The 9,516-nt window shown below is 40.4% G+C and overlaps 2 protein-coding genes across 2 annotated transcripts; both read right to left on the bottom strand.

Moving 5' to 3' along the window:
* Positions 1 to 2,520: 2,520 nt before the first annotated feature.
* Positions 2,521 to 3,532, bottom strand: LOC146683459 (ubiquitin carboxyl-terminal hydrolase 37-like; the record flags this gene model as incomplete). Its single annotated transcript, XM_085445552.1, has 5 exons — positions 2,521 to 2,601; positions 2,742 to 2,841; positions 2,947 to 3,098; positions 3,184 to 3,307; positions 3,399 to 3,532. Coding segments are annotated over 5 exons (591 nt in total), but the record flags the coding sequence as incomplete, so codon positions are not given.
* A 1,671-nt stretch (positions 3,533 to 5,203) lies between these two features.
* On the bottom strand, positions 5,204 to 7,360 carry LOC146683458 (uncharacterized). Its single transcript, XM_085446691.1, has 4 exons — positions 7,239 to 7,360; positions 6,962 to 7,139; positions 6,782 to 6,867; positions 5,204 to 5,278 (listed from the first exon to the last, which is right to left on the bottom strand). The coding sequence occupies exons 1-4, from the start codon at positions 7,271 to 7,273 to the stop codon at positions 5,275 to 5,277; spliced, it is 303 nt and encodes a 100-aa protein (XP_085302817.1). The 5' UTR covers positions 7,274 to 7,360; the 3' UTR covers positions 5,204 to 5,274.
* Between the last annotated feature and the right edge of the window lie 2,156 nt (positions 7,361 to 9,516).

Below are 9,516 nucleotides of genomic sequence, written 5' to 3'. Positions count from 1 at the left end.
TGCACAGTGAAATTGGGTAAGTGGAGAGCATAGAGCCGCTGTATCTGTGCGCACCACCATCTTGCATTTTTTGCATGTTTGGCTGGTGTCACTTTTGGACTTTGCTACCTGTAGCTAAACATTTGCAGCTAAATCATTTATTTAAAAGCAGAAGCTGCAACTGATCGAGGGAATATTTGTCTGAAAACTTAAACTGAACTCCAAGGGTACCATTGCTCCAGCTCACCATCTTTACCTGAGTGAATCAGTTTGTTGAACAATCTAAATGATTCAGAAACTTCTGTGACATCAACTTAACTAAGGCTCATTACAAGATTCACAAAACACTGCTGAATACTTTTAATATTTTTTTATTAGTTATTTTTGTTTTTGTTGTTATTTTGATTTTAATAAAACAAAATAAAATAAAGAATTAAATCATTTCTTTGGTTTTTTTAAATTTAATTTATTTTACAAATAAATTAATAATAATATTAATAATAATAACAACAAATTAGTGCTGTCAGTGTTAACGTCATTTTACCTAATGACGTTAACGCTGACAGCACTAATTTGTTGTTCCCAGAGAGCAAGCCAAACACTGGTCCAGAAAAGGACGATCTCTAGTAGATTTTGTTTTAACCTCCTAGGACCTGGTGTCCACATATGTAGACATAACATTTTGGGTTGTCTAGACCAAAATACAAAATTTTGCTCTTCAAAAACCTGATATCCACTTATGAGGGAGGACATGACACTGCCACTGTTCAATCGAAATTTAAAATGAATGTCCTCATATGTGGATCTCATTCTTTTGAGAAACAAAAAAAAGATAGTCTGAATCTGATGTCTTGGTTTTTACCTTCATCGGGTCCCAATCAACCTAAATGGCACAGAGGAATTAAAAATGCATGCCATGAAAGTTCAGGTCTTAGGAGGTTAAAAATGTCCCTGCTGATGAGACCAGTGAATGTGGGGCGACGGTGGCAAGAAAAAACTCCCTCCTGGAGGAAGAAATCTTGGGAGGACCAGGCTCTCTGGCAGGACCCTCCCTCCTGAGGGCAATACTTACCTATACTTGTCCTCCAGTGTGCGATGGTGGGCTGGGACGACTGCTTTTCCTTCTCAGCATGATGATGACCTTAACTTCCTTCCTTCCTTCCATTTCCTGTTTCAGAACTGAGAATGAAGACAAAACTGGTTAACAAGGTAACAGGACATTTAAAAATTCTCTCACTTCAGGATGAGATGCTGTGTCTTCTTACGTTTCTCTTATAAAACAGCATGTAGGCCGACTGCTGCTGTTCCTCACAAACTGCAGATCCAGTTGTGTGGAGCACCTGTGCGTCATTATAGGTGAGCCAGCGATCTGATGTAGAGTGCTGACTCTCCTCAGGATGGACAGAACTACAGATGTAGTGTCCTGAAATCACATTAAGACAAATGAATCCAACTTCTGGAAGTCAACTGATTCAAGCAAACAGTGATTTTGACTTAGTGCTTCTTAGAACATCAAAAGCTTTTGTGTGTGAGTCCTTCACTGAAAAGTAGCAAGTTTCATTTTCTGTTTGTCACAAGTCTGTTGTTTTACCTGACTCTGTGCCTCCATAATGACTGATGATGCTGCAAAGACTATAACAGCCACCACCCTGAGAAGGAACAAATCCAAAGAGTGTTAGTTTCATAAAGTCTCACATCAGTGCCATAATTAAGCTGATTTGCTGAGGCTACGTCCACACTAATGCGTTTTCGTTTGAAAACGCATCGTTTTCTCTCCGCTTTGACCTCCCGTCCACACCGAGACGGCGTTTTCCTCAAGGAAAAACACAGCATCTTGAAAACGCTCTCGAAAACGCATACATTTCAAAACGGAGTTGTCCCATCGCAGTGTGGACACTCGAAAACGCAGACTTTCTAAAACGATGACGCATTTTGGTCATGTGATGCAGTCATGTGAGCAATTAAACAAAGATAAGCCGAGTGCATTAGACAGCAGTTGTTTTGATTGCTCTCAACTTTGACAGCCCTAAAAAAGATTAATATCAGTTTGTACATGCTCCGGATAGCTTTTCTTCAAATTCTGTAATTCTCACTCACTTTTGCGCATGCGCAGGACTGGAACGTAAGCGTTTTCGGCCGTTTCAATGCAGACGCACAACTATTTGAAAATGACTGAAAACGCCAGTGTGGACACGGAGTTTTCAAATCTATCCGGGCTAGTGTGGACGTAGCCTGAGACGTTCTGCAGTCTGTTTTTACCTGATTGGATGGCACCACCAAGTCCCTCTGCAGCCTGACGGGGTCATCCACCTTCTTAATCTTGTAGGTTTGTGTAAAGCCAAACCTCTTTAGATGCAAGATCAGAACTCTGGCAGAAAAGAAAAAAAACACAAACAAGGTAGAAAATAAGAAGAATGAGTGTCAAACACAAACAGAAGATGGGAGAAAACGACTGCTCAAGTATTGTCTCGAAGAACTCTGATATTTGATGCGCCACAGTTTGGAAACCTGGTCAGTCGATCAATTCTGATGTGACCTTACTCACCTTGGCAGTGTATCAAAAGACGACTTCAGTTCTGAGGCCGTCCCTCCACAATCACAGCGAAATTCTATTTCTTGTTCCTGAACAACAGCACAGAGAAAACAGGCTTTATGGTAGAAAGAAATCTCAACATATGCACACACACATGCACACAAACACTAACAAAAAAGGTGTGTTAAGATCGCTGATACGACAACTCTATTGGAATTTGTGATCTTACCTTCAAGTATGTCTCTAACATGTTTATAATAGACCCCTCTGGAACAAGGTCTAGAGACAAGCTGGTGAATTCCTCTTGCTGTGATGATTGGTGACCGCAGCTACACATTTCAGGAGTAACGTAGTTAAAGTAAAGATCAGGTACGTGGAAAAGAGGTATATGAAAATATTGCAACCAGCTCTGCGTTTCTGAAAGACAGGCTTACCTCTTGCATGTCCTCATGTTTTCCATTTTAAAAATGTGATGGTCTTCTACTGGGCAGCTATAACTTTGGCCCAGGAGAGCTGCGTTCCTCTCCAGGTGAGGTGTGAGCCTTTTGACCTCATCGAGGAATAATGTTAGGAATTCATGAGCGTCCTGAAAGAAAAGCAGAGAGATTTAAAACAGTACATCAAAATCAGAAGGTAAAGCAAAAAACGAAATGTCCAAATAGCTGACGCACTTTCTGTGCACTGCCGGTGTATTCAGGAGCTTGACTGCTGAATGCCTTCTTAAAAGCTCTTAGGTGGTGATCTTTAAGGCCATAATCTGTTGACTCGTGACAGTCCCTGACATCAATAAGCCTTCTGTAGAAAGGAAGGGTAAACAGACATTTCTGCTGTTAGATCTCTTTGTTCTTCAGGTTTTTGAAGAAAGTAGAAGGTTGACGTAGCGCACCTTAAGAGCTGAGCTTCTGGATCTGTGCTCCACAAAACCCTCTGACGCCTGATGTCTCTTATGAACTCCTCAATGTTGAGGAGGCTCTGCAGGCAGGAGTTCATGTAGCAGGTGTTTCCGATGTTTGGAAACCTGACACACACGCGCAACGTTTACAGTATCAGTGTAAAAGAATTCATTTTCTCCACTTTGACAAAGTGAGTCTTTGTGCACCACGTGTACTCACCCGAAGCAGTCTATAGTCCCAGTTTGACTTTCTATTTTTTTCCCACCGCATGCTACACTGCTCCAAAAAGGTAAAAACACAAACACAAAATTAGGAAAGATGTCAAGATTCTGAGCAGTGTATGCGCATGTATGCATGAGCTTTGAAGTTGAAACATTTTGGAGGACGTCCAAAAGTAGTAAAAAAGATGTAAATACACAAGGTGGAAGAAAAATGCCAATAAAAGGGAAATAAAACAGCTCCAACTAAACCACTGCTATAAATATCTCCAGCAGCATTAAAGAGCGGCGCATTTCTTTACCTCTGATGAGACGTAGAAGGAATTTCCTTCTCTGCCACGTTTTGTTTGTGTAATTTCTGTTTAGAAACAAGAAAACCAACATCAGTAATGGCATAAAACAAACATACCAAGGGAGTCTCTCCATGAAAAGTGTCCAGTTAGAAAATTTGGTATTATTTCATATTATTTATCACTTTAGTGAGCTGTCAGCTCATGAAGCAGATATATAGGAATATCTTTAAATAAATTAAAAACAATTTATTCATGCTTTAAATTGAGTTTTAAAGTTTGTCCTATGAAATACAAAATCCTTCATTTGGTTTTGATCAAAATTCAGTTTTTACAGAAATCATCCATCAAGCTTCATTAAAAGATTCAAAAATGCTTATTTACCATAAAAAATATTTAGAGAAACATCCTGCAAGTCTCTTCAAACTTACCTTTCTGTGAAAAAAAAAAACATTTAAACATCTTTGAACTTAATTTGAGGACATGGATGTGCTAAATTGCTCTTAATTCTTCGCATTTAACTGTGATGAGTAAATGCTTGATGACAGTGACTCTTTCCATAAAACATACCTTCCAGAATTTAAAAAGAAACCAGCGACACTTTTTTTGTGTCTTCACAGTGTTGCTCTCTGCCTCTGCATCGCTGTCAGTTTGCTGCAGAGGACGAACAAACATAAGTTTATTAAAAAAGTAAAGTCACTTTAAATTAACAAGTGCAATTTAAAGAGAATGTGCATTTCATATGTTTCGTGTAAAAGCAAACCGAGGAACAGCAGAGGTGTCTCCATTTTCTCTTCTTCTTTTGACCATTTTCAGCAACACAAGCATCCGGGATGCTGATGAGGACAAAAGTGTAAATGTTATTTTTCAAAGTGGAAATTTTTAACAAGGAGTACATGCTGGAGATTGCAGATAAAAATTAATAACTGTAATGGAACAAAATCATGTATTTTGTACATTTACACTCTACTACTACTACTCTACTCTATAAATATCTCCAGCAGCATTAAAGAGCGGCGCATTTCTTTACCTCTGATGAGACGTAGAAGGAATTTCCTTCTCTGCCACGTTTTGTTTGTGTGATTTCTGTTTAGAAACAAGAAAAGCAACATCAGTAATGGCATAAAACAAAGTATATGGTAAGAAAATACAATATCCTTCATTTGGATTCAAAATTCAGTTTTTACAGAAATCATCCAAGAAGCTTCCTTAAAAGTTTCAAAAATGCTTATTTACCATAAGAAAACATTCAGAGAAATGTGCTGCGAGTCTCTTCAAACTTACCTTTCTGTGAAAAAGAAGTTTAAACATCTTTGGACTTGATGTGATCGCAGCCAAAATCTCCTCAGCTTTGCAAAAGTTCAACTGAAAACAAGCAGTCAAAGGTTGTATATTTATAAACTTTCAGCATAGAACGTTCATACCCTGAACAGCAAACATCAGCATTATGATGTATGGGGCTCATTTGCATATTTTGGAATGTATGCTCATTTGAACTGTATGGTGCTCGTCTCCAAGCAACTGCTACAAAATACAGGTCAAGTCAAGTGGCTTTTATTGTCATTTTAACCACGTGCAGAGGTACTGTACAGAGTGAAATGAGACCGCGTTCCTCCGAGACCCTGGTGCTATATATGACATATACGGACAAACCCAGGACTACATAAAGTGCAGTGTGCATAAATTGCAAAAATAAACAAGACAAAACAGTGCAAAACTAGACAGAACAGGACGATACAGACACAAGACAATGGAAATGTGCAAAATGCTGAGTATTGTGCAAAAGTAACTTGGTGTCTGTATGTATGTGTATGAGTGTGAGATACTGCAGATAAGTGCTTGGTAGTGACATGTGTGAAGGTGTGCGTGTGCCAGTGCAGTCACTGAGTGTTCAGGGGTCTGACGGCTTGTGGGAAGAAACTTTTCCGTAGTTTGGTAGCGAGGGCCCGGATGTTCTGGGACCTCTTTCCAGAAGGCAGCAGGGTGAAGAGTGTGTTTGAAGGCTGTGTGGGGTCCTCCAGCAAGCGGGTGTTATAAGGAGGGGAGAGGGACTCCAATGATCTTCTCAGCTGCTCTCACAATCCGTTGTAGGGTACTGCGATCTAATACGCTGCAGTTACCATACCAGACAGTGATGCAGCTACTTAGGATGCTCTTGTTAGTCCCACTGTAAAAGGTGGTGAGAATGGATGGTGGGAGATGGGCTTTCCTCAGCTTCTGCTTGAAGTAGAGACGCTGCTGGGCCTTCTTGGTTATGGAGCTGGTGTTGAGGGAGCAGGAGAGGTTCTCCGCCAGGTGGACACCAAGAAATCTGGTGCTCTTGACGACCTCCACAGAGGATCCATTCATGTTAAGTGGGCAGTGATCCCACTGTGCTCTCCTGAAGTCAACAATCTCTTTTGTTTTGTCCACGTTCACAGACAGGTTGTTGACTCTACACCTCTACAGATGGCCCGCAGTGCAACCCTTCAGCTTCCTACTAGATTCACCTATATACAAATTTAAAGACCTAGGAGACTTACTTCTCGTTACAGAGTTGTAGCATTCACAAGATTTTCAGAAAACTTGAACTCAAGGTCAAGGTCACTGATATTCAAACTGACCCCAGAACTTTAGTAGATGCACCAATGGTATCAATTCAAAATCCTACGCTTCTCGTTCCATTTTTATTTCACTATCTGTAACTAAGACAAATAAACAGTATTTGAGACACAAGTCACTATTAAAGTGGTTAGTGAGACTCCACATCTGATAACAGTATAACACACTGCTTATTTATGTAAAATTGTCATCAATAAATGTGTTCAAAACAGAAGCTACACTGGCTTTAAAAGTTTTTGTTAACTCTGACTACCTGTCTGCTCTTACCTGTTTCTTTTGCTCTCTGCTGTCTTCATCCTCCATCCAACTCTACATTGTATTGTTAGGGATGACATGATGAAACTGAAGGGTGTCTGGGCACCGAAAAAAGAAAAGAAGAGAGATTGGATTAGGCTGCAGCTGGCGTGCCATTCTCTCACTTCAGGATGAGATGCTGTGTCTTCTTACGTTAATCTTGTAAAACAGGATGTAGGCTGAGTGCTGCTGTTCCTCACAAGCTGCAGATCTAGTTGTGTGCAGCACCTGTGCGTCATTATAGGTGAGCCAAGGATCTGATGTAGAGTGTGGACCCTCCTCGGGACGGACAGAATTACAGATGCAGCAGCTGTTTCCGATGTATGGAAACCTGACACACAAACAAAAGTTTACAGTATCAGTGTAAAATAATTCATTTTGTCCAGGTTGAGAAGGTGAGATTTGGTCCTTGTGCACCACGTGTACTCACCTGAAGCTGTCTGTAGTCTGAATTTTATTTTCCATTATTTATCCACCGCCCAAATGTTTCACTGCGCTACTGCAAAAAGGTAAAAACACAAACACACAATTAGACACTGAGCACTGGATGTGCATGCATGCATGAGCTTTGAAGTTTAAACTTTTTTTATCATCAACAATTTTTATTTAATTCATTTTAAACTTCAATAACAGAGCTTAAGGATAAGTACATAAATAAATAGTTTAAAAACAAACAAACAAAAACAACAGAACAACAACAACAAAAAAACAAAGGGAAGTTATCCTATTCTTTCTTCGCACACCAATTCCCACACCACCACTCTGTCATTACTCCTCTGTTCTTCAAGTTACAGAAAGCCAGCTTGTAAAGGGGGACCAAATACAATCATATTGATGCAATTTGTCTAAAAGGTTATTAAGAATGCAAAGCTGCAATTTGTGCCGTCAAACCCCAATGTTAAGACGTCGTCGCATGCTAAAGTCAGTGACCATGGCTATGCTAGCACTGAAGCTGCCAACGTGGGCTTAACCCTTGTGCTCCCCTTCGGGGCAGCTCCGGACCCCGGGGGTCCCAGAGTACCCCTGGGTCGCATTTCACAGGCCGCGCATCAGGGTTGGCTCCCGCGCCCCGTACACCCACGTTTCCCTCCCTGGATGCCACTCCCGTTTCAATTTTTCTCCTAGTTTCAGGCAGGCTCTATCATGTTCGTCCATGGGAGGCCGCTGTTATCTGGGACACGGCCTACGTCAGCTGCTGTTGAAATCAGGTGATAGACTATGAGCACGTTAAAAAAAAACAAAAAAAAAAACTATGTGCACGTTAGCATATGCTACTTCCGGTGCGGAAACTCCTGTGGGGAGCTTTGTTTCCGGTGTCCTATTCGCGCTTTGTTTACGGTCCAAAACAAGTTAAGAAAATGAATGAATCAAGCCGCGATTTACATTTCTATAGATGCCTTGGGCATTTACCCAATATATCTGTAAATTATCTTCATCGACTTGTTGATTTTTTCCCCCGCGCCTCAGAGCAAAAGAGAAAAGGGATTCAAATGTTATATTTCTCAGTATCTGTAAACAGCTGTCCCTCGTTTATCGCGGGTGTTATGTTCTAAAAATAAGCAGCGATAGGTGAAATCAAGTAGCCAATTTTATTTTTTGACAGTGCAAAACGTTTCGTCGACATCCACTGCACTTCAGAGTCACACTGCTAGTGATCGATGCAGCGATTCTGTACTGTACAGGAGAGACGTCACGGAGGAGATCGTCTGCAGCGATCAGGACACAAGGTGACGTAAAAAAAAAAAAGCATGCAAACTTGCTAAAAAATCTGCGAAACAGCGAGGTGAAAGGTGAACCACGTTATAGCGAGGGACCACTGTAATTTGGAAGGTAAGTCACAACATACCCTTCGTAAATACTAATGTATAGAAACCCTTACCAGCAATCGTTCATTTTTTGTGTGGCTTTTTTTCACGGTTTGTTAACATGTTGTGTAGGTGTGTACTTGACTAGCTGATATTAACATAACGGGGGAAACATCTGGTTTGACTATTTTTCACCTGTAGTTTGAATGCTGAACATTTGCCTGTTTAAATCACAAGACCAGTCACTATACAGAGATGTGCTTCTGAATGTGGACGATGTGTCTTCTGCTGCAGTAATGCAGTTCTGCTTGTGTTGAGTGACGTAAACAACTGATCGATCTAAACTCTTTAAATTGATCATTAGATTTTTTATGACACAACAGTGGTGAGTGTTCCCACCTTCTGCTCTTTGTAACTTAACGCGATCTTTCCGTTTTCGAGTTTTGGACATGATTTTGGAGTAAATCTTCGTAGTAGCGATTGACCGCAAAGTAAAACTATCGGAAATGTACAACCCTACATCCGGTCTCAAACCAGTAATTTACTTTACTTTACTGATTACTTATTTTCAAAAGTAATTAGTTACTAAGTTACGTTTTAAAAACATGATTTACAACCTGAATAGGTAATAAAGCGATAGATCTTTCAGCCCAATTCTACTTTTTCTGCATAATCCATCATATAAAATGTAATCAAATGAAAAAGTCTCTTTTTAAAACTAGTTTATAATGCCAGATATGTGGTCAAGGTGTCACTTCGTTGCCGCCCTGAGTTGAATGGGAATGATCTTATCACTCCTGTGTTTGACATACTGAGATCTAACTTCAGCGACTTGACATATTCCAGCCTGCCCATGAAAGATTTCTACAGTACTGTGCCACGACCAGGTGAGAATGCCATGGA

This window comes from Copadichromis virginalis, linkage group LG22 (genome assembly GCF_057382275.1).
Source record: "Copadichromis virginalis isolate Kocher_CV1m ecotype Utaka linkage group LG22, C_Virginalis_male_GT1.1, whole genome shotgun sequence".
NCBI lineage: Eukaryota > Metazoa > Chordata > Actinopteri > Cichliformes > Cichlidae > Copadichromis > Copadichromis virginalis.
Note: the sequence above shows the minus strand (reverse complement) of the source record. Positions and strands in the feature narration are given on the sequence as shown.

Bases quoted from the DNA above. Each gene is read 5' to 3' on its own strand.
- LOC146683458 (XM_085446691.1), bottom strand. From the start codon at position 7,273: ATGGAAAATAAAATTCAGACTACAGACAGCTTCAG. The intron at 7,140-7,238 runs GTGAGTACACGT...TTTGTGTGTCAG, and splicing joins CAGACTACAGACAGCTTCAG to GTTTCCATACATCGGAAACA. The intron at 6,868-6,961 runs GTAAGAAGACAC...TTCGGTGCCCAG, and splicing joins TCCTGTTTTACAAGATTAAC to ACACCCTTCAGTTTCATCAT.